General features: G+C 37.1%; 3 protein-coding genes across 3 annotated transcripts; 1 reads left to right on the plus strand and 2 right to left on the minus strand.

Moving 5' to 3' along the window:
• Positions 1-1,681: 1,681 nt before the first annotated feature.
• Positions 1,682-4,001, plus strand: LOC148596919 (uncharacterized). The gene has a single exon (XM_088563398.1). It carries the CDS (start codon positions 1,704-1,706, stop codon positions 3,849-3,851), a length of 2,148 nt encoding a protein of 715 aa, XP_088419524.1. The 5' UTR covers positions 1,682-1,703; the 3' UTR covers positions 3,852-4,001.
• Positions 4,002-9,709: 5,708 nt separating this feature from the next.
• LOC148596920 (uncharacterized) lies at positions 9,710-10,549 on the minus strand. The gene is made up of 2 exons (XM_088563936.1): positions 10,345-10,549; positions 9,710-10,084 (listed from the first exon to the last, which is right to left on the minus strand). The coding sequence occupies exons 1-2, from the start codon at positions 10,547-10,549 to the stop codon at positions 9,723-9,725; spliced, it is 567 nt and encodes a 188-aa protein (XP_088420062.1). The 3' UTR covers positions 9,710-9,722.
• A 1,378-nt stretch (positions 10,550-11,927) lies between these two features.
• LOC148596921 (uncharacterized) lies at positions 11,928-21,256 on the minus strand. Its single transcript, XM_088564345.1, has 2 exons — positions 20,782-21,256; positions 11,928-13,064 (listed from the first exon to the last, which is right to left on the minus strand). The coding sequence occupies exons 1-2, from the start codon at positions 21,254-21,256 to the stop codon at positions 12,025-12,027; spliced, it is 1,515 nt and encodes a 504-aa protein (XP_088420471.1). The 3' UTR covers positions 11,928-12,024.
• Between the last annotated feature and the right edge of the window lie 6,542 nt (positions 21,257-27,798).

The following is a 27,798-nucleotide window of genomic DNA, read 5'->3' on the forward strand; positions in this document are numbered from 1 at the left end:
GTCACCTAAATTTTCTTTATTGTTTCATTTAATAAACATATATTTAAAAAGAAACATAATGCTGTAGTGCCAACATGTTTTAAGTATGTAAATATCTTACGTAAGACTAAATAGATACCAAGACTTGATAATTAACTGTATAATTAAGGCTATACAAAATCAGGGATAAGATTATAGCATATCCGGATTAAGGACTGCGTCCTAGCACTTAACATAGGTGGATTAGGTGACATGAAATGGCTTTTCACATATTTTTTCATAGAGGTTCAATAAGGGGTTTTAATATATTTGCTCTTTGTGTATATAGCTATTTTCCTTCAATGGGCCTCACCTGGAGTGAAAACATAACTTTATGTTTGGTAAACTCGGCCACTTGGACAACGGCCGCCATACAAGAAACATCTATTTCAATAAAGTTATATTGTGTTAACTTGGTTTTCATTCCAGGTAAGTAGTAAATTTTTATATTACAATTTGAATGTTTAATAGTTAATATGAGATATTTATGTCTTAGTATAAATTACATTTTGATACTTATTTTTAAGTGTTTTAACTTGCAGTAATTAGCGCACTTTATCTGAATAGAATATCTTTATTAGCACATGACAATCAGTTGTTATTTGTGTTCATATATGTGTGTGTACATTTTAACATTTACTTATGTGTATGTAGTTCTATAATAATCTACTGAATCATTGTCTCAATTACTTACTTTGCAATACTTACTATGGTTCATGCGCATTTATTGGCAACAAGTTCAAGCTTTGGTTTTAAGATATATTGTAGGAGTTATCTCCACTTGAAACTTTATTTTGTAAACAGCGGCAAAGTTACATTTCATTTATAGCTATGAATTCAGCCGTAAATAGGCATTTAAAGGTAAAATTAAACAAATGAGCTGTACTTATGTAATACTTTTTAGCAGCTCAATACCAACATAGTTTATTAAGCGTAACTTGAATTTCAATTATGCTGCACGCTTTGCATTTCATTAACTAACTTTTTCTTTAGATCACAGCGCGTTGTATATATGTTTTTAGTAGTTATTATGTCAATTTAGTGACAGTTTCAATTTAATCTTTATCTAGATATGTCAATCATTATTGTTTACATTTTGGTTTCTATGGCAACCATGTAGTTACATTTAAGTAAAAGAAGCCCCATGTTTTCATAATTCACAATATTTGTTTGGCACTGTCTAATAACATTATATGAGCTAAATTCCCCCACTTTATCAAAATATGAGTTAAATTCCCCATTGTTTAATTTATGCATAAATGTTAGCTATTAACCTATTCTAATGCATTATCATATTGTTTTGATTATATTATTCGGGCCACTTGGACAACGGCCGCCATACAAGAAACATCTATTTTAATAAAGTTATATTGTGTTAACTTGGTTTTCATTCCAGCCTATTACGTCACACCATAAAAACAGAACATCACGTGATCTTACTCCTAAACCCAAGATCACAAATGGTGTGACAGTTTCAATTTAATCTTTATCTAGATATGTCAATCATTATTGTTTACATTTTGGTTTCTATGGCAACCATGTAGTTACATTTAAGTAAAAGAAGCCCCATGTTTTCATAATTCACAATATTTGTTTGGCACTGTCTAATAACATTATATGAGCTAAATTCCCCCACTTTATCAAAATATGAGTTAAATTCTCATGTTACATAGTGCTATTAGGGAATGGATCCTCCCTTAAACGATAAACACTGCCGTCTTAAAATTTCTTCATCTTTGTTTTCAATAGGAGTACTAAGATTTGCCTGCCTTCTCATGATAATAAGTATGGTCGAGGGTATGTCAACAGACAGAGAGAGCTTACAACGTATTAACTATGGAGTGTTCTTTACCAAACAAGCTAAACTACTACCCAGCTGTGAATATTGGACTCATACTTTTAAAATACCCTTACCAAGAAAACAAGGACATGAAGTATTTAAACAGTGTGATATTATACATAGCAATTGTTTCATCTTAAATCAAGTAGTGTCACAGTTATCAGCGATAAGGACACAAGTATCGACAAATTTAAACCAAACAGTGGACATGGTGCATAACATGTTAAAGCATACAGATGTGACAATTAAATCTGACACTGAATCTAGAACTCGCCGTGGATTGTTTGATTTTATAGGATCCATTTCAAAATCTCTATTCGGCACAGCAACCGTAGATGATGTCAACCGATTGGCTAAACACATAAACATTTTGATCCATAAGAACAATGCTTTTGCAAAAGACCTTATACATCATGATGAATTATTGTCCTCATTCATGGAAAAAACAAATGATAGGTTTGACAATGTAATCAAAGGTATTGAAAACAACTATGAAGGTATTAAGAATATTACAAAAGAAACAGCTAAATTCGTTGCCCATTTCGAACGAATTAACATGAAACTGTCAAACTTTCTGATTAAGCAAATGAATGAAACAACAGAAATTAACAAATATTTAGAAGAACTCAAGTTGGCAATACACGAATTAATTAAGGGAAAATTGTCACCATTTTTGTTAAAGCCACATATTCTAAAGATGACCTTACAACATATTCAAAATATTTTGAATTCTAAGTACAAGGGATTTTTTCTAGCAAGCACAGATCCATCTTTTTACTATGCACATGCGAACATCCTATATGCACGACATCACAACTTTTTATTCATCAGTATCAAATTTCCTATATCAACCTTTTTAACACCTCTTACATTATACAAAATACATACATACCCTGTACCTATAAACACTTCAAGCAATCATGCCACACAGCTTTTAAATCTTCCAGAATACTTGATAATTTCATCAGACAACAGACAATTTGCAGAGCTCACAAACAACTATGTTAAATCATGTGAAGGATCAGAAACATTACTTTGCAAAAATTCATTTCCACTTTTATCTTCGGTTGCACCCACTTGTTCAATTGCATTACTGTACAATGACAAACAAAAAGTACATTCAGAATGCGACTTCAGATTCATTACAAATACAATACAACCTGAGGTACAAGAATTAACCTCTGACATGTTGTTAGTTTATCAAACAAAAACTATTTCATTCGATTGTCCCTCAGGACACCAAATAAACAAGGGATGTGCATTTTGCCTTGTACAGGTTCCATGTTTATGCTCTGTCAAAACTGATATATTGTTTATTCCTGCTAAAATTGGAAAATGTCAGAATCACACAGATAAAATAACTATTGTACACCCTGTAAACCTTGCGTTAATACAACACTTCTTTTCATCAGACACTTACAACTCCATTTTAGGAGATACAACTTTTACACAGCCAGTAGACATCTCACTTCCAAACATTCAGTTATACAACCACTCATTTTCATCCATGCTGGCACAAGACAGTAAATTGCATTTAAGTTTAAAAAGAATTGCCACAGCAGTAAAGCAAGATAGAAAAGTATTTACATCTTTGTCAGAGCCTCTGCTGGAAGGTGACATAGATGTTAATGACTCATGGCCAAGTCTAGATGGCATTTTTTCAATTGCTGCTCTAGGCTTATCACTTTTAGTAAGTGTTAGCTGTGTCATTCTGTTTAACAAGGTTAGAGCACTAACAGCTGCATTAGTCTTACTGCAAAAAGTACCATCAACACATGCTTTTGTTACTCCTCAAACACCACCAACATTTCATTACAAGTTTTCACCACTGACAACCACAGAAAGCATTCAAATTTCATTCACACCACACATCTATCAATGGTCTTCCATCACGATGTCAGCTTTCACCATTATTGCATTTTTTGGTGTTATTCACTATTTTTACAAAATTTTGCACCAAACATTGTACCAAAGTTTTGTTAGAGATCAGTAATGGTATACACTGTATAACTGTTCCACTTATAGATCTACCTTTATGTCCACAAGACTGGGAAATATCAAATCCACACAATATTTCTAACATGAGAATCTCCGGCACCATCTTCACCAGATTACACATTCAATTGTCAGGCCTCAACATTATAAATACACACACTAAACACACCTTACATGTACCTGATCTAATTTCAATAAATCCCATCAAAGCAAGATGCTTAAAACACATGTTCAAGTCACCATTTACTTGTTATATATTGATAGTGCATAACAACTTTTTCCAAGTAGTCAAATAAAAAAAAAAAAAAATTTACAAACCAACCACATAGCTAGGGAGATCTTTTACAGACGTACCTCTTTGGCTAAAGTTCTCAATATATAAACATTGTATGCGTTGGGCATGGTCTTCTGCCTCTTCGTGTGACTTGCCATCTGATGGTATCGGATGTGAATGTTGTTTTGATCAGTCATTTTACTATTTATTTGACAATTAGCTTTGTTCTTTGAGGACAAAGAAACCTTAATGAGGGGAGTATTTGTGATAGGGAAAACAAGCCATCATCCCTTCTTGTACATAATATGCATATATTTTTCTTTATTGTTTCATTTGATATTTTTCATGTTTGTACATTGTAATGTCCAAGCCAGTCACCTAAATTTTCTTTATTGTTTCATTTAATAAACATATATTTAAAAAGAAACATAATGCTGTAGTGCCAACATGTTTTCAGTATGTAAATATCTTACGTAAGACTAAATAGATACCAAGACTTGATAATTAACTGTATAATTAAGGCTATACAAAATCAGGGATAAGATTATAGCATATCCGGATTAAGGACTGCGTCCTAGCACTTAACATAGGTGGATTAGGTGACATGAAATGGCTTTTCACATATTTTTTCATAGAGGTTCAATAAGGGGTTTTAATATATTTGCTCTTTGTGTATATAGCTATTTTCCTTCAATGGGCCTCACCTGGAGTGAAAACATAACTTTATGTTTGGTAAACTCGGCCACTTGGACAACGGCCGCCATACAAGAAACATCTATTTCAATAAAGTTATATTGTGTTAACTTGGTTTTCATTCCAGGTAAGTAGTAAATTTTGATATTACAATTTGAATGTTTAATAGTTAATATGAGATATTTATGTCTTAGTATAAATTACATTTTGATACTTATTTTTAAGTGTTTTAACTTGCAGTAATTAGCGCACTTTATCTGAATAGAATATCTTTATTAGCACATGACAATCAGTTGTTATTTGTGTTCATATATGTGTGTGTACATTTTAACATTTACTTATGTGTATGTAGTTCTATAATAATCTACTGAATCATTGTCTCAATTACTTACTTTGCAATACTTACTATGGTTCATGCGCATTTATTGGCAACAAGTTCAAGCTTTGGTTTTAAGATATATTGTAGGAGTTATCTCCACTTGAAACTTTATTTTGTAAACAGCGGCAAAGTTACATTTCATTTATAGCTATGAATTCAGCCGTAAATAGGCATTTAAAGGTAAAATTAAACAAATGAGCTGTACTTATGTAATACTTTTTAGCAGCTCAATACCAACATAGTTTATTAAGCGTAACTTGAATTTCAATTATGCTGCACGCTTTGCATTTCATTTACTAACTTTTTCTTTAGATCACAGCGCGTTGTATATATGTTTTTAGTAGTTATTATGTCAATTTAGTGACAGTTTCAATTTAATCTTTATCTAGATATGTCAATCATTATTGTTTACATTTTGGTTTCTATGGCAACCATGTAGTTACATTTAAGTAAAAGAAGCCCCATGTTTTCATAATTCACAATATTTGTTTGGCACTGTCTAATAACATTATATGAGCTAAATTCCCCCACTTTATCAAAATATGAGTTAAATTCCCCATTGTTTAATTTATGCATAAATGTTAGCTATTAACCTATTCTAATGCATTATCATATTGTTTTGATTATATTATTCGGGCCACTTGGACAACGGCCGCCATACAAGAAACATCTATTTTAATAAAGTTATATTGTGTTAACTTGGTTTTCATTCCAGCCTATTACGTCACACCATAAAAACAGAACATCACGTGATCTTACTCCTAAACCCAAGATCACACAACAAAATGGAAATTCACTGACAAAATATATGTTTGTTTGTTTGTTGGGGTTTAACGTCCGAGCAGCAATATTTTAGCTATTTTCAGACAATGAACATGAAATGGATGACAAAATGAACACGAAATGAAAAAAAAGGATGGGTCACAAGGATAATAGGGTCGACAAATTTTGATTGCCACTGGAAAAAGGGGGGATGGGTAAGGTCGGGCAATTTAGCCTCCTGTGGCGGAGCGCAAAGGTTCCTACTCCTATTTAATACCAAAGCAGGGTTCTTTAACGTGCGAGGAACGTGGCACCACTATGGTTTGCGGTCAGGTTTTCCGTATTATAGCCTGACAACCCCAGCATTTTACACGCCAGGGGTATCCCATTCCACCACCTGGGGCACACATCCCAGTTGCTCTGTGGGCAGAGCGCCTAGCCCCCGGCTAGGTTTCTGAGCACTATTTAGTCGCCTTATACGACAAGCTTAGCGCTGCTGCAGGCCTATTCTTTTAACACCCGGACCTGCACGGGGCGATAAAAGATTGGGTTGTATTATTAACGTTAGTACAGTATACAGCTTGAAAATGATTCCAGCGTTATAGTGTAGTTCTCAGACCTCCTCCTCCCAAAATATTTGTTCCTCAGCTTACTTATGATCTTCATCAGTGACATGCATAAACATATTGCGTGTCGGGTGGTAAATATATTACGTGAACACAACTCACTGTGTTATCAAGTGGATACTCGTGACGTAAACCAATAGTTGTCGAAAGTGTAATCTTGGGACGATCTTGAACTTTGTAAATAAAATAGACTAGAAACATAAACTAAGCGTGGAAAAATATTATGTTATTTATTTATTCTATGTGGATGTAAGACAAGGAGTCCATAACTTTTATATACTTCTGCTAAATGCACAGAATTCGACGCCAGATTTCATGATTTATGGGGAGCTATGGAGATACCCGCTTGATATTAGCATTAAATTAAGAGTTGTCAAATATTGGGCGAAACTTTTTAAAGGGAAGGAAAATAAACTACATTTCATTTATATAGACTTTGTCATAAGAATTTTAATAATAATTACATGTGGCTTAACTATGTGAAATCCATCTTAGATAATTGTGGTAAATCAAATGTATGGAATAACCAATATTATACTATACTCGGCGTCACCTAAATAAGACACTGTTAAAATTTGAGTAAAAAAAATTTCTACGACTTGATTAATAGACACGTACCGTCGTTAAAATTCTCTTAAATGACTTGCTCATTCGTTTAGCCAAACGGCTTCTCCCTAAACTTTGAATTGTTTAATTCCGGTGAGATTTTAATTCTCGGTCCCAATATTTACATTATCAAAAGTCGGCCATGTTTACAGTGATAGATAGATTGATAGATAGCTTTATTCAGATCAGAACATCATACATACAACTAAACACTGCTCAGAACCCTAGCCGGTTTCTACTTTCTACTTGTTTGGCCCCGTGCAGGTCCGGGTGTTAAAAGAATAGGCCATCAGCAGCGCTAAGCTTGTCGTAAGAGGCGACTAAATAGTGCTCAGTGCCTTAACCGGGGGCTAGGGCGCTGTGCCCACAGAGCAACTGGGATGTGTGCCCAAGGCGGTGGAATGGGGTACCCCTGGCGTGTTGCATGCTGGGGTTGTCAAGCTATAATACGGAAAACCTGACCGCAAACCATAGTGGTGCACCGTGTTGGGAAAGATGCCACGTTCCTCACACGTTAACGAACCCTGCTGTGGTATTCGATAGGAGTAGGAACCTTTGCGACCTTACTCATCCCCCCTTTTTTCCGGTGGCAATCAAAATTTGTCGACCCTATTTTCCTTGTGTCGCATCCTTTTTTTCATTTCATGTTTATTGTCTGAATATAGCTGAAATATTGCTGCTCGGACGTTAAACCCCAACAAACAAACAATTCATATAGGCACAAAATAACTAAAGTAACAATTTCTATGCTTTATTGGCATGTAATTAATGTGATAGATAGCATAACAGAATCCATACTTCATTCTCATACTCATTCATAATCATAATTGAACACAAACAAAATTACATCAAAACTTGTCATTGGAAAACAATAAGCTAAATAAATAAGCAAAATGGAATATTTTCACAAACTGACAAAAGAAAGCACAATTGTTCATTACTAAAATTAGCACAATAATAGTTTTTAAATAGCACAATAGGGTTTACTATTTTATAGTGCATTCATAAGCATGAAATGTTCATCTGAATAAAACAATATCACAATATGATCACAAAACTCATCAAGTTCATAGCACTAAATTGTCACTGAACTGTTATCTAATCAAGCTTCAAGATGTAAGATCCTGCTTCACCATACTCCACAAAGTTCTTCTCGCCTGTCGTAAGTTGGTTCTTCAAGCGGTGTAGACAGTCTTCTGTGTCACGGTACTTCTTCTCTGGTAATCTTGCCCCGTGCAGGTCCGGGTGTTAAAAGAATAGGCCTGTAGCAGCGCTAAGCTTGTAAAAGGCGACTAAATAGTGCTCAGAACCTTAGCCAGGGGCTAGAGCGCTCTGCCCACAGAGCAACTGGGATATGTGCGAGGAACGTGGCATTTTTCCCAACACGGTGCACCACTATGGTTGGCAGTCAGGTTTTCCGTATTATAGCCTGACAATCCCTGGCGTGTTACATGCTGGGGTTGTCAGGTTATAATACGGAAAACCTGACTGCCAACCATAGTGGTGGACCGTGTTGGGAAAAATGCCACGTTCCTCGCACGTTAAAGAACCCTACTGTGCTATTCTCCCGGAGTAGGAACCATAGGGCTCCGCCACAGGAGGCTAAATTGCCCGACCCTACCCACCTCTCCCCATTTCCAGTGCCAATCAAAATTTGTCGACCCTATTGTCCTTCTGTCCCATCCCTTTTTCATTTCATCATCGTTTCATGTTCATCGTCTGAATATAGTTGAAATATTGCTGCTCGGACGTTAAACACAAACAAACAAACAAACAAACTCTGGTAATTTTGCCACCTGCTGCGTACTGCTCGATCTTGACCTCGTTCGCTGCCTGCTCCTTCTTGAAGGTGTCGATGATCTTGTAGATGCTCGATTGTTGTGTCTTCACTCTCTTCTCAAGTTTGTTGTCCCATCCCTCTAAGTGGTTGTTGGTTCTAGGCCCGTCAGTTTGGTAGTGGGAATCTGCCTTCAATCCATGTCCCCGTGCAGGTTCGGGTTTCAACAGAATAGGCCTGCAGCAGCGCTAAGCTTGTCGTATAAGGCGAAAATAGACTAAATAGTGCTCAGAACCCTAGCTGGGGGCTAGGGCGCTCTGCCCACAGAGCAACTGCGATGTGTGCCCCAGGTGGTGGCATGGGGTACCCCTGGCATGTTACATGCTGGGGTTGTCAGGCTATAATACGGAAAACCTGACCGCAAACCATAGTGGTGCACCGTGTTGGGAAAGATGCCACGTTCCTCGCACGTTAACGAACACTGCTGTGGTATACGATAGGAGTAGGAGCCTTTGCGCTCCGCCACAGGAGGCTAAATTGCCCGACCTTACCCATCCCCCCCTTTTTCCAGTGGCTATCAAAATTTGTCGACTCTATTATCCTTGTGTCCCATCCTTTTTTTTATTTCATGTTCATTTTATCATCCATTTCATGTTCATCGTCTGAATATAGCTGAAATATTACTGCTCGGACGTTAAACCCCAACAAACAAACAAAACAACAATCCATGTCTCTGTAACGTAGTCGGTGAGTTAGGTGCAGTCATCTCGGTTTGGTGCATTCTCTAGTGCGTGTAACCAGTAGTCTTCAACCTTGTCGAGTGGTAATAGTGGGAGAGCTGCTGCACGACGGACTAGTCTTTTAACATCTGGTATGTCTTTGTAGTCTCTCTGTAGACCACAATCTTGAGTTGGGTTTGGTGGTAGTGTCTTCTGTCGAGATCTGTAAAGCGATGACTTTGACGAGTGAAAAGTTGGTAGGTTTGCAGCAATAGCTCTGGTCTGGGCATCCCATGGTGCGTCTCTGAGTTTGGTTATCTCCTCGACATAAATTGATGGTAGCGGACTGAGTTCTTCTTTGGCCCTGGATCGTATAGAGCTGAGTATTCGTCTTCCTGTGAGCAAAATAAAAAAAGATATGAATATGATTGATTTTTTTCAATTTTACATGATGAATTAAAAGATAAGGTTATAAAGAACAATAACAGCATCTTTTGGTTGAGGTTGTTACCATATATAGCTTATGTACAATTACTCCATACTCATGTACATAAACTCTATTCTCGTGTTCATTTACTCAATAGCCCTTTATTCTTTATCCTTCATTTTTCATCGTTATAAAAGTTTACTATATTTGTATCTGGATTTATCATACCTTCAATTGCTGCCTGGTTTGGTAGGTGATTGTGTGGTTGAGCCATCTTGCTAGGGACGTCATCTCGAGTACACATAGTTGCTTGGATACATTTCCATGATATCCATGCGTCTCTCTTCTGTCTATATGTGTAACCATTCCATAGTAGATGTTTCCCTCCTCTACTGGTCTCTATAAAGTCAACGTGTAGTAGCACTCCAGCCATTGCTATGTGCTTAACTGATGTTTTGGTTGGTAGGTGTTGGGTATTTATACCAAATGTTGGCATTCTGAATTGTTCTCAATTATAATTTATATGATTCTAATGAGAACAGTGTCAAAGCTTTAAGCAAGCTTACAAGGTGATTCAGTTCTTTAGAAATTGTGCTTATTTCATAATTATCACAGAAGCTCTAAACAAGCTTTGAAATCAGAATTTTAATTTAGATAATTGATAATTAATATTGTCCTTAATAAATATTCTAATTATATTATTTTAGGCTTTTTGTGAAATTTATTTTTTATTTAATTAAATATGATTAAATGTATTATGGTAAACTTAGAAAATTTACAATGAATCTAAAAAATAATTCTGAATTCTGCATTTAATTAAATAAGAACATAAATAAATCAAATAAAATCTTAATATTTTGAAGAGAAAACGACTATTTAATCATAATTATATTTATTTCACTGGAAATAAAAATACTTTTCTACATAGAAATATTTTATGTTTTATGCATACAAATATGCAAAAAGAATGTATAAAATCACATTAAAATATACAAAAAAGTAAAGAAAAATTAAATGTTTTCTTATGTTTATTTAGTTATCAAAACATGCCATAAATTTATAACTGTTTTTATAATGGATTTAATGTAACTTCCCATGGTGTGTTCCCGTTCTGCCCACTTTTGAAATTTACAGGTAAAAACATTGTGGGCAGAATGGGAATGCAGATGTAATGACACTAATTAGAGAACAATAGATAATTACCTATAGTCTGTTTTACTGTTTGTTGGCAATTCAATGTGATTTTTTCTAGTCTTTTTAATGGCTATGTTTAGTATAACTGGTTTGTTTTTTTTTTTTGGAATAAGTTCATTGAAATAAGTATACACTCTGTATTGTGGTCTAAGTGCAATTCAATGTGTTTTTTCTTTTCTTTCTTAATGGCTATGTTTGGTATAACTGTTTTGTTTTTGGAAATGTCAGCTCATTAAAATAAGTATACACTCTGTATTGTGGTCTCATGTGCAACTCAATGTGTTTTTCTTGTCATTTTAAATGGCTATGTTTGGTATAACTGTTTTTTTTTTTTTTTTGGAAATGTCGGTTAAAATAACTATATACTCTGTATTGTAGTCTCGTGTGCTTTTACTCCATAATTTTGTATTAAGTATCTGCTTCCTGTTGTCCACTGATCAATTTAATTCAAGTCAAAAGAGAAAAAGAAACTTTGTGGAAATATATATAATTTATTCAACATTAACTTGAAATAAGCACTGATAAAGCACATACATTTATGATTAATTAAATTAGGCAAGGTAACAAAAGTATTCATATCCAACAATTTAAACAAAATTGCATACCACTGAAATAAATAAAGTAGCACAAACATACAATTAGACATACTGCACTAGACTTTCATATATAAAGAACTTAAATGTCACAAATAGTATCTAAAGTCAATGTCACATATCACTCTAAATGGAGAAGGTGTGATGCTGCGTCAGCATATTGAATAACTGTGATGTTACCATGTGCGAGTCTTTCTTTCAGCTGCACTAATCTGCTGTCAATTGTACGGTACTTCTTGGTTTTTGGTCGAATAGTTCCGCCGGCGTTGTGTTGGATTTGCTTGATCTCATTTGCAGCCTGAATATCTTTGAACATACGGATAACGGTGAAGATGTTTGGATGTGTGTTGTTGACTTTTTTCTTCAATTTGTTATGCCACCCCTTTAAATGGTTTGTTGTTCTAGGACCGTCATTGCTGAAGTGGTTCCATAACTGTGGAATACCTTCTACCCATTGTGTTGTGACGTAATCGGTAAATGTAGTAGTTCCTGGAGGTGTATCGATGTCTTCCAGTTCGTTCAAGGCATTGAACCAGACATCTTCAATTTGGTCTAGTGGTACGAGTGGCAACACAGCAGCTCTTCTGACAAGTTGTTGAATGTCAACGTTGTTCTTATATGCGGGTTGTAGTCCTGTCTCTTGGGTTTTTCTCCATACGGCTTGAGTGAAATGAAAGAAACAACCTTTTATCGTCACATTTGGAAATACACTTGTAGCTGCATTATGAGCGACAGTCTCGAAGTCCATAAAAATTGAAGTTGGTTGAAGTTGTAGCTGAAGTTGTTCCATGGTAGTTTTGAGTTGCGTGAATAATCTGAAGTAGATGTCGGTGCTTTTCCCTGGTAAAAATGCGAAGAGTAGTGGATACATTTGGTCATTCACCATGGCATGAAAAGTATATATCTGCTTGAATAAAGACGGGCATGTATAGAAAGTTCCGTCACAGTATAAGGTGTTGGCATTTGCCAAGTTAATCAAATTTTCTGATGTTGCAAAAGCAATAATGCGCATATCTTGGTTGTTATTGTCGTCGAACAGAAGAAACTCATGACCAGCTGTTGTTTGTGTCCATACACCTTCTAGTTGTATATCGGCTCTGGTAGTTGGTAATCTTGGTGTGACTTTACGTCTAGCCCTGTATAGTGTAGATGTTCTACGGTCTGATGTGTGTCATCATTCCAGTTACTATCTCTGAGTTTTGTCACTTCCTCGTCATAGATTGAGGGGATTGGTTTTATTTCATCTATGCACCCCTGCGTATGTTGTGTATTATCTGCTTAGCATTGATGTTAGCCTGGTTCTGGTTGTGGTTATGTTGATGACGTCCAAAGCCAACGGGTATGTTGTTGTGGGTACTAAGTGTTGCAGGACAATCTTTAACGGTACATCTCCAATATATGTCATATCTCCACGGTTGTTTTTTACACTGTATATGTAGCCATTATATGCTAAATTCTGAGACCCATACTTATTTCTGATAAATTGTACTTGTATTTGTGCGTGTGCCATCCTACTGCATTGGTTTACTAATACTGCTCGGGAAGGGTGCTACATAATATATAGAGGTGCTTAGCTTGGAGTGTTTATATGAAAGCTAGCTTTGACATCAAGTCGGTGTCATGATGGTCTTTGATCTTGCTGCATTTGGTGATAAGTGCTTAGCTTGGGTAGGAATTATAATTCCAAGCTTGCGTATTAATTTCGTCATTAATTTACTTTTAAAACTGAATATGAATAAATAGATAAATTTATTTTTTAATCACATAAATAATAAAATTAATGTTTAACTTAATTGGGTAGTGTAAATTTTTTATAAAATTAAATAGCTATTTACAAGCTCACTGCGCCCCGTGCAGGTCCGGGTGTTAAAAGAATAGGCCTGCAGCAGCGCTAAGCTTGTCGTAAAAGGCGACTAAATAGTGCTCAGAAACCTAGCCGGGGGCTAGGCGCTCTGCCCACAGAGCAACTGGGATGTGTGCCCCAGGTAGTGGAATGGGGTACCCCGGCATGTTACATGCTGGGGTTGTCAGGCTATAATACGGAAAACCTGACCGCAAACCATAGTGGTGCACCGTGTTGGGAAAGATGCCACGTTCCTCGCACGTTAAAGAACCCTGCTGTGGTATTCGATAGGAGTAGGAACCTTTGCGCTCCGCCACAGGAGGTTAAATTGCCCTACCTTACCCATCCCCCTTGTTCTAGTGGCAATCAAAATTTGTCGACCCTATTATCCTTGTGACCCATCCTTTTTTTTCTTCATTTCATGTTCATTTTATCACCCATTTCATGTTCATTGTCTGAATATAGCTGAAATATTGCTGCTCGGACGTTAAACCCAAACAAACAAACAAGCTCACTGCACAAAAAAAAATAGCATTTCATTTTTGTAATAAACATAAAATATCTTATTATAAAAGAGGAAAATATTTATGCATCTTTTGAAATTATAAAAAGAAAATAACAACTGCATGTAAAACAAAAAAAAAAAGATATTTTGTTATAAAAGAAAAAAAATATTTATGCATCTATGTACAAATTTGAAATTATAAAAAAGATAATTAGAACTGCATGTAATATTAAAAACAGGCTATAATTACTAAAACAACAACTTGTACCTGATTGTTTATTTATGTATTTTGGGTGACTTTAATGCTCATAACCCTTTATGGGGAAGTAATCATACGAATGATAAAGGTAAAAAAGTTGAGGAGCTCCTTCAGCAAGAAGATTTGTGCATATTTAATGACGGATCTTCAACGTTCCTTCATTCAGGCAATGGATCGTATTCTTCTATTGATTTAAGCATTTGTGATCCTCTCGTACTTTCAGAGTTTACATGGCGAGTTCATGATGACTTGTGCGGGAGTGATCATTTTCCAATTATTTTGGAGCATTTATCCTCCAAAACGGAGGAACGTCAACCTCGTTTTAAACTTGAGAAAGCAGATTGGGCTTCATTTGAAGCCCACTGTCTTGAAGAATTACGATTAGAAACGATGAAGGATGTTGAAGATCCCATTTTATTATTTAATGAAAGACTGACATCAATTGCTAATAAAACAATACCTAAAACCTCGACAAATCCAAAAAGGCCTAGTAAACCATGGTTTACTGATGAGTGCGACAAAGCGATCGAAGAACGCAACAAGGCTCATCGCCGGTTTGACAAAAATCCTACACCAGCAAATCTGTCAAACTTCCGAATATTTCGAGCAAAAGCTCGACGTACATGTAAACAAGCCAGACGAACCTCTTGGAAAAATTTTGTTTCTAGTATTAAATCTCACACTCCCCTCAATAAAGTATGGAATTTTATTAGAAAAGTAAAAGGAAAAAATTCGAATTCTTCAGTGAAACACCTTAAAGTTGGTAATACCACTCTAACCACCGAAAAAGATATCGCCAATAAGCTAGCTGAAACATTCGCTAAACATTCATCCTCAACTAACTACAAACCGGATTTTCAAAAAATTAAATCATCTGCAGAAAAGACAAAATTAAACTTCAAGTCAAATAATGCTGAATCCTACAACTCTCAATTTTCTATAGAGGAACTAAAATCGTCACTGGCTAAAGCCCACGATACAGCTAGTGGGCTAGATAATATTCACTATCAACTTTTGAAACATCTTCCTGATCCATCTCTACATACACTTCTTGCGTTAATGAACGAGATATGGACTTCTGGTAACGTTCCGTCCATCTGGAAAACGGCTTCAGTTGTCCCTATTCCAAAACCAGGAAAGGATCATACGGATCCTTCAAATTATCGCCCGATCGCATTGACAAGCTGCGTCTGCAAGACTATGGAACGAATGGTCAATGATCGCCTTGTGTGGTTCCTTGAGAAGCACAACTTACTCACTAATATTCAGTGTGGTTTTAGGCAAGGCAGAAGTACTCTTGACCATTTAGTCCGGTTTGAAACGCTCATCAGAAATGCATTTGCTAAAAAAGAACATGTTGTGTCGGTCTTTTTCGATTTAGAAAAAGCCTATGACACGACGTGGAAATATGGTATTTTAAAAGATATATTTGATATGGGGTTGAAAGGAAGACTTCCTCTGTTCTTGTCTAATTTTTTGTCAGATCGTCATTTTAATGTGAGGGTAAATTCGACTTTTTCTGAGGAGAAGGAACAGGAAATGGGTGTTCCTCAGGGAAGTATTCTTTCTGTCACTCTCTTCAGTATTAAAATTAATAGTTTAGCCCAAGTTTTGAAGGACAATATTGACGGTTCCTTGTATGTAGACGACTTTTTGATCTGCTACAGGGGACAAAATATGAGTAATATTGAAAGGCAGTTACAACTTTGCCTCAAAAGAATTGAGCAATGGGCTTTGGAGAACGGGTTTAAGTTTTCTACATCTAAAACTGTTGGTATGCACTTTTGTCGAAAGCGAAAGCTGCATCCGGACCCAGATCTCTTTCTTTATGGTAATAAAATCAAAATAGTAGAAGAAACAAAATTCCTTGGATTACTTTTTGATAGTAAACTTTCTTTTCTTCCCCATATCAAATTACTTAAATCTAGGTGTCTTAAGGCACTAGATATTTTAAAAATGGTGTCCAGTACCGATTGGGGTGCTGATACCTCAATTTTATTAAATTTATATAGATCTTTGGTTAGGTCTAAACTTGATTATGGATCTATTGTTTATGGTTCCGCCAAAAAATCTTACCTTAAAATTTTAGACGCTGTTCACCACCAGGGGTTGCGACTTTGCCTTGGTGCCTTCAGAACCTCTCCTATTGAGAGCCTTTATGCCGAGGCAAATGAACCATCCCTTGGAGACAGACGTTTGAAATTAGGTCTTCAATATGTAAGTAAACTTATGGCCTACCCAGATAGCCCTGCCTACGACTGTGTCATTAATCCTATTTATGTCGACATTTATCGAAAACATGAAAGCAAAACCCCTCCTTTTGGAATTCGAATAAAACCACATTTGGAAGCAATTCATCTGGAGACCAATGCAGTGACACCTGTTGTTACTTCGAAATGCCCTCCATGGGAGCTTCCACACCCTTCTTTCATTTTTGATCTGCGTGAATATAAAAAGTCCGATACCAATCCTTTATTTTTACAACAAAAATTTTCTGAAATTAAAGCAAATTATCCGGATTTTTCGACGGTGTATACAGATGGCTCAAAAGATGGCGATAGCGTTGCATGTGCTGCTGTCCATGGTGACAGAACTGTAACTGAACGGTTGCCATCGAGCGCTTCCATATTCACAGCTGAAGCTCGAGCCATATTGTTAGCACTTAAATTGATTACTCAATCTAATCTGTCACAGTTTATTATTTGTTCTGACTCTTTGAGCTGTCTTTTGGCAATTAAGAATCACAAACTGAAAAATACTCTTATTTTACAAATTTTATATTTTATTCATCGACTTCGGGAATTTGATAAAGAGATTGTTTTCCTATGGGTACCTAGTCATGTTGGTATTCAGGGGAATTCAGTTGTAGACAGGGTTGCCAAAAAGGCATTAAATGTAATAATAAAGGACGTTAGTTTGCCATACACCGATTTTAAACCTTTAATAAGGAAATATATTTTAAAGATGTGGCAGGACCGATGGGACGGTCTTGAACACAACAAACTCAATTCCATAAAACCAGATCTAGGCGTTCATCAATCCGGGTCGGGCAATCGCAAAGAGCAAGTGGTCATGACTAGATGCCGCATTGGACATTCTAGATTTACACATGGCCATTTGCTTGTTGGTGATCCTCCACCTGAGTGTATCCCATGTGATTGCCCTTTCTCTATCAAACATGTTCTTCTGGATTGTGTGGATTTTGCCAACACCAGGCAAAATTATTTTGACTGCGCCAATATGTTTGATTTGTTCAAGACCGTTTCATCTAAAAACATTATCGATTTCTTGCGGGACATCGGTTTATTTAATAAAATCTAAATTGGATACCTTCCATGATTTTTCAATATTTTAAATGTTTTATCGAAGTTATGTTTCTATATGTATTTTATGTCTTAGGTTCACCTTTTATGTACCTTTTTATATGTAAATAGCTGTTTGTTTTAATTTCATTATTTTATGAAGAGACTTTGATCTTGCTTTTAATATTTTCCTTGCATTAAATGTTCTTGCCGTGATATGGCCCTGGTCGCCGAAACGGCAATAAACAACAACAATCAATCAATCAATCAATCATTTATTTATGACAAGTGGGCAGAATGAGAATACAATTTTTAAAAAGTGGGCAGAACGGGAACAAACCACTTCCTATTTCGCCTTAGTACTTTTTTTACCTTTTTTACAGCCCCGTGCAGGTCCGGGTGTCAAAAGAATAGGCCTGCAGCAGCGCTAAGCTTGTCGTAAAAGGCGACTAAATAGTGCTCAGAACCCTAGCCGGGGGCTAGGGCGCTCTGCCTACAGAGCAACTGGCATGTGTGCCCCAAGTGGTGGAATGGGGTACCCCTGGCGTGTTATATGTTGGGGTTGTCAGGCTATTATACTGAAAACCTGACCGCCAACCATAGTGGTGCACCGTGTTGGGAAAGATGCCACATTCCTCGCACGTTAAAAAAACTCTACTGTGGTATTCGATAGGAGTAGGAACCATAGGGCTCCCCCACAGGAGGCTAAATTGCCCGACCCTACCCACCTTTTCCTATTTCCAGTGGCAATCTAAATTTGTCGACCTCATTGTCCTTGTGTACCATCCCTTTTTCATCATTTCATGTTCATCGTCTGAATATAGCTGAAATATTGCTGCTCGGACGTTAAACCTCAACAAATAAACCTTTTTTACCTGAAATTCACAGCTAAGGCGAAATGGGAACACACCTTTAAATGGGGTAAGAAACAAAAGATGAACAAATTCGACACAACAAGACGGAATAACAAATTTTCTTATTCAGTACGTGTTCAGTAAGTATACAGTGTATACGCCCCCCAGATTGATTCAAGGTAAAACTAGTACTAATTGTGATGACAGCCGTCACAGAAATCCCCTCCCGTTCAACATAAGCCCTCTCAACATTTAACGGTTTTTGGCGGCCAATAAGGAAATTGCCACAACACGCCGTGACTCGCCATACTCAATATAGCCTACATACCAAATTTCGTTGAAATCGAAGGATGTTGATACTTTACGGTTTTTGGCGGACATTTTGATAAATATAACTAGTTCAATCACCATGCCAAGTTTCATAACGATATCTCAAACGACTTCTTCAGACATTCACTCACAGATTCTGGCGGCAGAATAATAAGAAGAAACGGAGTAAAACCAACAAATCCCTGTCACTTCGTGTTCGGGGATTTAATAATTTTCCTACCTTCCCTACCCTATTTTTCAAGACTTGGAAGCAGGAAACAAACATATTTTTTTGGACTAGTGTAAGAGGGGCTTCAACAATTTTCAAACCTTTATACTGAATGGTAAACTCAACTTTTATGATTTAAAATGAAACTACACTACCCAAGCTACCTATCACCAAAAATCAAGTAAAATATATGGAAAATGTTTTTGACACATGATACATGTATAACTTAATTGATTTTTAGTGTATTTTACTTACCTACTAGTTCCAAGATATCTATATCATCAAACTTTTTCCAGCAATGTCTGAAATCTTGCCACAGTTTACCACAGTGAGAACCTTGGAAACTTTCGCAACCTCTATTGTGTTTTGAGGTAAACGATAAAAGTCACGATGTATTCTGATGTCACGACCCATGAATTTTGCTAAAATATCTTCATGATTACGACTGCAGGGATTGACACTAACTTTTTTATCTTGGTTGCCACCCGGGCTCCTAAGTTAAAAAATCTATGAGCCCAGAAAATTTTTCAGAATATTAGTTTTCAAGAGATTTTAAAAGTATTATGGAACAAACTATTTATTTCACTGTCTTCAGTTTATTACCTAATTGGTTCTCATCTAGTACTGTAGTGAGTACTCACAAATAAACATTTCATGAAATAGGTTTTTTTTATTAATTCTTAAACAATAATGAATTGAAACAGTGAAACATCATCAATCTCTTCCAAAGTCAAAAAGTCCTCATCTAAATCAGAATCCAACGATTCATTTCCAGAGTCACTTTCTGAGCTGGAATAATATTTATGGTTCACACCAAACATCAGATCATCTTAAGCAACATAACTCTTTAGAATACTTTCGTTTTTCTGCAGGAGATCGTTTAGTTCGTTCCTTCGCAATCGGCTTTACCCCTTCAATGTATCGCCACATTTTACCATGGTCTTTACTAACTGGTATTTATTATTTGTATTTGTACGCAAAATTCAACCAGTTGCGATTTCCGGTATGCCTAAAAACCGGAAAACAAACCCGACCACGTACTAAAATTACGGTCGCCACTCGGACGACAAACAATGGTTATCGTCGCCCAGCAAAAATTTAAGTCGCCACGGGCGACTGGGCGACTGTTGGTGTCAATCCCTGGACTGAGACCAAGAAGTTGGCTCATTGTTGCTAGATGCTTTCTAAGGTTAGTTGAAGTTATCCTTTCAGGATGCTTCAAGTCAGACTGTTCTGCTATCTCCTTCAAAACCTGTGTGCCTCTACGGTTTTGAGCTATTTGGCTGAACAAATATGTATTCAGATTGTATGTTCAACTTTTTTTGAAACCCTATCAAGTACTCAATGTCTTTCATATTTTAGTCAATAACACTGCGACCTTCCTGCCGCGTTTACCTCTAGTTTCAATACGAATACGAGTTTCACACAATGTTTGTTCAAAATGGGTCAAACTTTTTTTCACTTCTTGGTCAACATTTGCATTCAATAAACTACCTGAAAACCCCTTTATCTTTAGACGTTGAGCTTCTCCTGATCTTCTGCGATTGAACAAAATAACTTAGAAAACACAAGCTTACAATATCTTGAATATGTGGCAACATGATTACTGTCACAATCTACACCTCCCTGCTTAACGACTTTTTTCTCTTGTTTTATGTAAGTGAACAATTTGGCCACATCTTCAACCAAAGGTAGCAACTGCACCGTATTGTATTTAGCGGTGGACAAAGATTCTAAAGCGAGACTAGATATTATGTCTTCCCATTCATCCTTGAACAAGTCTAAAAATAACTTTGCTCTCTCTAAAGTAACTTTATCTTCTTTCTTGATTGCCTCTGTTCTTAATAATTTGGCACATTTAGATAAACTGTGGCCTACTTTTAAAGCCAGTGATGGAGACGAGAATATCTGTGTTTCATAATCAAATCCTGAAATTTGTTTCACAGCTTTCAACACTAATGGCCATACAGTTGGTGAAATACATTGAGATAAAGTTAGAACTGAAGAATCGAACTCGTGCATAGCAATAACAAACCTCCCCAATTCTCTCATTCTGTCACGTATGTATTGGTGAGTATGTTCCTGATTTGTCAAATTTCCTTTGACCAAATTCTATGATTAATAAGTCAGACTTCACTTTTTCTGCAACTACATTATCTCTCAGGTCTGATACGACTTTAGATTTCAGCTGATCTGAACATATGGGCATTAATAATCTAGAATTGTGAACTGGTCCATCACTTTTGATCCCTTTTGGCTTACTTATACAGGATTGGTGATGTTTCCACAAATCCCTTGAGCCCCGTGCAGGTCCGGGTGTTAAAAGAATAGGCCTGCAGCAGCGCTAAGCTTGTCGTAAAAGGCGACTAAATAGTGCTCAGAAACCTAGCCGGGGGATAGGCGCTCTGCCCACAGAGCAACTGGGATGTGTGCCCCAGGTGGTGGAATGGGGTACCCTTGGCGTGTTACATGCTGGGGTTGTCAGGCTATAATACGGAAAACCTGACCGCAAACCATAGTGGTGCACCGTGTTGGGAAAGATGCCACGTTCCTCGCACGTTAAAGAACCCTGCTGTGGTATTCGATAGGAGTAGGAACCTTTGCGCTCCGCCACAGGAGGCTAAATTGCCCGACCTTACCCATCCCCCCTTTTCCAGTGGCAATCAACATTTGTCGACCCTATTATCCTTGTGACCCATCCTTTTTTTCATTTCATGTTCATTTTATCATCCATTTCATGTTCATTGTCTGTTTCTTTGTTTGTTTGTTGGGGTTTAACGTCCGAGCAGCAATATTTCAGCTATATTCAGACAATGAACATGAAATTCTTTTAACACCCGGTCCTGCACGGGGCTTCATTGTCTGAATATAGCTGAAATATTGCTGCTCGGACGTTAAACCCCAACAAACAAACAATTATTTGTTCTGACTCTTTGAGCTGTCTTTTGGCAATTAAGAATCACAAACTGAAAAACACTCTTATCTTACAAATTTTATATTTTATTCATCGACTTCGGGAATTCGATATAGAGATTGTTTTTCTCTGGGTACCCAGTCATGTTGGTATTCAGGGGAATTCAGTTGTAGACAGGGTTGCCAAGAAGGCATTAAATGAAATAATAAAGGACGTTAGTTTGCCATACACCGATTTTAAACCTTTAATAAGGAAATATATTTTAAAGGTGTGGCAGGACCGATGGGACGGTCTAGAACACAACAAACTCAATTCCATAAAACCCGAGCTAGGCGTTCATCAATCCGGGTCGGGCAATCGCAAAGAGCAAGTGGTCATGACTAGATGCCGCATTGGACATTCTAGATTCACACATAGCCATTCCCTTGTTGCTGATCCTCCACTTGAGTGTATCCCATGTGATTGCCCTTTCTCTATCAAACATGTTCTTCTAGATTGTGTGGATTTTGCCAACATCAGGCAAAATTATTTTGACTGCGCCAATATGTTTGATTTGTTCAAGACCGTTTCATCTAAAAACATTATCGATTTCTTGTGGGACATCGGTTTATTTAATAAAATCTAGCCCCGTGCAGGTCCGGGTGTTAAACGAATAGGCCTGCAGTAGCGCTAAGCTTGTCGTAAAAGGCGACTAAATAGTGCTCAGAAACCTAGCCGGGGGCTAGGCGCTCTGCCCACAGAGCAACTGGGATATGTGCCCCAGGTGGTGGAATGGGGTACCCCTGGCGTGTTACATGCTGGGGTTGTCAGGCTATAATACGGAAAACCTGACCGCAAACCATAGTGGTGCACCGTGTTGGGAAAGATGCCACGTTCCTCGCACGTTAAAGAATCCTGCTGTGGTAATCGATAGGAGTAGGAACCTTTGCGCTCCGCCACAGGAGGCTAAATTGCCCGACCTTACCCATCCCCCCTTTTTCAGTGGCAATCAAAATTTGTCAACCCTATTATCCTTGTGACCCATCCTTCGTTTTTTTTTTCATGTTCATTTAATCATCCGTTTCATGTTCATCGTCTGAATATAGCTGAAATATTGCTGCTCGGACGTTAAACCCCAACAAACAAACAAACAATATCGTCAATTTCATGTTCATCGTCTGAATATATCTGAAATTTTGCTGCTCGGACGTTAAACCCCAACAAACAAACAAACAAACAATATCGTCAATTTCATGTTCATCGTCTGAATATATCTGAAATTTTGCTGCTCGGACGTTAAACCCCAACAAACAAACATCTTATTAATGTTCAAGAATATAGAATAAACCAAAAGGGGGTAGTCGGCATGATTCAAGACCCGGTACAGCGGTTTTCCCCAATACATTTTTATATTAAAATTGTTAAAATTGTATTTTTTTTTTTAATTTCGGATAAAATAAACCTAATAAGGGGGTCGGAAACATACAAGTACTTAAATGCATTCGGGTCATACATTAATAAATAAGAACGCTGTAATAATATAACTCATTAAAACATCGATAAAAACAAGAATACACTTTCAAATAAATAACAATAGCATTTCTAACAGCACTAAACGAATCGATGTTTTCCTGCAATTTGTCAAAAGACTGATATTTGTTTAACAATGGCGTGGGTGTTCAAAGAAAAAAAAAACAATTTGTGTTGCTTTTATTAGCTTTTTTATTGGTTTAAATTAAGATGATTATGCTGTAGTCCATATCACTGCTAGTAGTAATAATCGTCAGAACCGTACGGAACAACGGGTACTCGTCACTACTATTAGCACACTGACAATACTAACATTTTTCTACTACTAGAAGTTTATAATGTGAACAACGGATGCTCTGACACAAATCAGTTTAGAATGAAACTAGCAAAATATAAAACGTAACTGTAAAAAGCTCAATACAAAATGATAAAAATGGAGCTGTTCAGCTTAATTTCTCAGCCTATTTATACCCAAACATTGGAAAGTTACTAGCACTTTTTGATGAAAAAACCCTGAGTCAAATCTGATCCAATGTGAATAACAGGGCCAACATACTGACCTAGATAATTAACTCATGTGCTTCCTTATACTGATGTTTTATCGAAGTTATGTTTCTATATGTATTTTATGTCTTAGGTTCACCTTTTATGTACCTTTTTATATGTAAATAACTGCTTGTTTTAATTTCATTATTTTATGAAGAGACTTTGATCTTAATTTTAATATTTTCCTTGCATTAAATGTTCTTGCCGTGATATGGCCCTGGTCGCCGAAACGGCAATAAACAACAACAATCAATCAATCAATCCTTATACTGATAAACAGCGATACATTACTAAAATTAGCCTAACAAAATTACACATGATGAAATGATATAAGTGTCGGATATCAAGTCCCTGAGTATAATTTCAATGGAATTATTAAAAGATATAAGATATGGAAAAACGGGGATATCATCATACAAAAATTCACTACATAGCCCCCCCCCCCCCCTCCCCCTTTAGCCCTGACCTGCCACTATTCAGCACAATAGCACCCGTATTAATAAACCTAACTAAACGTTTGAATTTGACTTGAATTTGGCTCACAAATAAAACCCTAAATATTATGCGTAATGAATGTAGAATGTTTTAAACCTATTAGGAAGAGTATTCAAGGATCAAGGGAACGAAAGTTATAGCGGTAATAAAATAATGTAATCCAGGGACAAAGACCAGACATGGAAAACAGACATACACAACAAAGACCATAAAGTAACTAAAATCATACATACAAAGTAACAATAAGCAAATGAGGAACTAAAAACTGGGAGCATGGACCAGGTGCACCGGTAGGGTAAGCGTCCTCTGCTTTTCGAGAAACCCGCCGAGTTGCTCATCAAAAAATTCAAGTCCGGGGTAGACGAAAGAGGAAAGGAAAACTATGACACGTTGAACAAATCAGTTTTCATGGCGCAGAAGGATACACCGTAATGATCCACGAGTTCATGATGACGGCCATACAACTTTTGTTGTGATGACTTCAATCTTGTAGCAACATAACTCTGCTCCAGAAGCTTATTTGTTAGAATTCTAGCGCGATACAAAAAGTCGTCGTAGTCTCGGCAAGCTTTGGCATAACGTATGAGTTGTGATATGAACACTCCATACGCAGGTGCTGAAGGGATGTTGCCACAGATGAAAGGAAAGTTGACAATTTTGAATGAAAAGTCATCACGTTTGTGGTAAAGTTTGGTCAATAGTTTTCCCTTACCATCGATTTCTAAGTGTAGGTCGAGATACGAGGGTGACTTTACAGTATCTGTAGTATCCTTTATCTCAAGGTCTTTGGAGTAGATGCGATGTATCAAATCCCCAAATTTAGGATTGTTTAAAGATAATACGTCATCTGTATAGCTGAAACTGAGATTAAAGGATCTAGCTAAATCATAGAAAAGTTAATAATTGACTCCTATTTAAATAACCACTTGTGGCAATAAACACATTATAATAACATATAATACCGGCTCCTTAATAAAAAGAATCATAGAAGAAAATGAAACTTCAGTATCATTGTTCTAATGACCTTATTACACTAATAAATGAAAATAGAGAACTTATTACAAAATACCGTTTGTTTGTTTGTAGGGGTTTAACGTCCGAGCAGCAATATTTCAGCTATATTCAGACGATGAACATGAAATTGATGATAAAATGAACATGAAATGATGATATGAAAAAGGGATGGGACACAAGGACAATGGGGTCGACAAATCTTGATTGCCACTGGAAATAAGGAGAGGTGGGTAGGGTCGGGCAATTTAGCCTCCTGTGGCGGAGCCCTATGGTTCCTACTCCGGGAGAATACCACAGTAGGGTTCTTTAACGTGCGAGGAACGTGGCATATTTTCCAACATGGTGCACCACTATGGTTTGTGGTCAGGTTTTCCATATTATAGCCTGACAACCCCAGCATGTAACACACCAGGGGTACCCCATTCAACCACCTGGGGCGCACATCCCAGTTTCTCTGTGGGCAGAGCGCCCCAGCCCCCGGCTAGGGTTCTGAGCACTATTTAGTCGCCTTTTACGACAAGCTTAGCGCTGCTGCAGGCCTATTCTTTTAACACCCGGACCTACAAAATACCGTATTAAAGACAATATTTCCAAAAAGCATGCAAAAAGTGGGCCTTTAACTAAAATTCGTACAGAAGGTTCCAAAATTAGAACAGTCTCCTATTTTATGTTTTACTTTTAAAGTCATTTTAACAGCCCCGTGCGGGTCCGTGTGCCAAAAGAATAGGCCCGCAACAGCTCTAAGCTTGTCGTAAAAGGCGACTAAATAGGGCGCAGAACGCTGCCCAGGGACTAGGGCGCTCTGCCCACAGAGCAGCTGGGTTGTGTGCGCCATGTGGTGGAATGGGGTACCCCTGGCGTGTTTTATGCTGGCGTCGTCAGGCTATAATACGTAAAACTTGACCGCAAACCATAGTTGTGCACTGTGTTGGGAAAGATGCCACGTTCCTCGCATGTTAAAAACCCTCCTATGGTATTCGATAGAAGTAGGAACGTTTGTGCTCCGCCACAGGAGGCTAAATTGCCGGACCCTACCCATCCCTCCCTTTTTCTAGTGACTATCAAAATTTGTCGACCCTATTATCTTTGTGTCCCATCCCATTTTTTTCATTTCATCATCATTTCATGTCTATTTTATCATCCAATTCATGTTCATCGCCTGAATATAACTGAAATATAACTGAAATATTGCTGATCGGGTGTTAAACCCCAACAATCAATTATTACACGTAACCCCCGTGTTATCGATGACTGAACAATCGACGATACGGCTGTATATGTCACTCAGCTCTTATGTCATCCAAATGGGAGATCGTATGGACCCGGTTCGATCAATTGACTGGTCCCGCCAAGCTCTTTATTTGTCCAACCTGCTTTACTGATCGCGTTTTGCATAAATCCAATGTTTCTAGGATTTCTAAAAGCTTACAAATAGCAAATAAAGAAGGCGGTGGCTCATGGGTCAATCGAGTAGTGCACTGTGTATGCGCCATTGATAGATACGCTCTGTTCGAGTATGTCGTCTCTTGAATCACTAATGTTATCTGCTGGAAATCCGTAGAATCCTAACATCGCCAGTGTTGGCTCTCGGTGGCGGATGGGGAACAGAGACATGATGAATACTTAATGCATCAGCAAAACATTGCTATGGCAAATAACACGGTGAGTGTTTCTAGAAAAGCAGAGGACGCTTTACCGGTTCACCTGGTCCATGCTCCCAGTGGAGTCATTTGCTTTTACTACTTTGTATGTATGATTTTAGTTACTTAATGTTCTTTGTTGTGTATGTTTATTTTCCATGTCTGGTATTTGTCCCTGGATTACATTTTTTTGACTATTGCTATAACCTTGATTCCCTTGATTTGTCATACATATATGACAAATATGACAGAGAACAAACAATATGTAGTATAATATGAATGATTTATATCTAAATGTAGTAAAAATATGAAATAAAATTCAAATAGGCGGGGCCTTTAGTTTCCAAGCAGAATTTAGATACTGACATAGTTGCAATTCATATAACAGTATTACAGATTATATTATATCTAGGAGTATATTGTCACATCTCAATACACAATTTCAAAGTACCACTACGCAGTTTGGTTAATAATAC

Source organism: Perna viridis, chromosome 15 (assembly GCF_037379345.1).
Source record: "Perna viridis isolate PV_CMFRI_1.1 ecotype Kerala chromosome 15, ASM3737934v1, whole genome shotgun sequence".
NCBI classification, from domain to species: domain Eukaryota; kingdom Metazoa; phylum Mollusca; class Bivalvia; order Mytilida; family Mytilidae; genus Perna; species Perna viridis.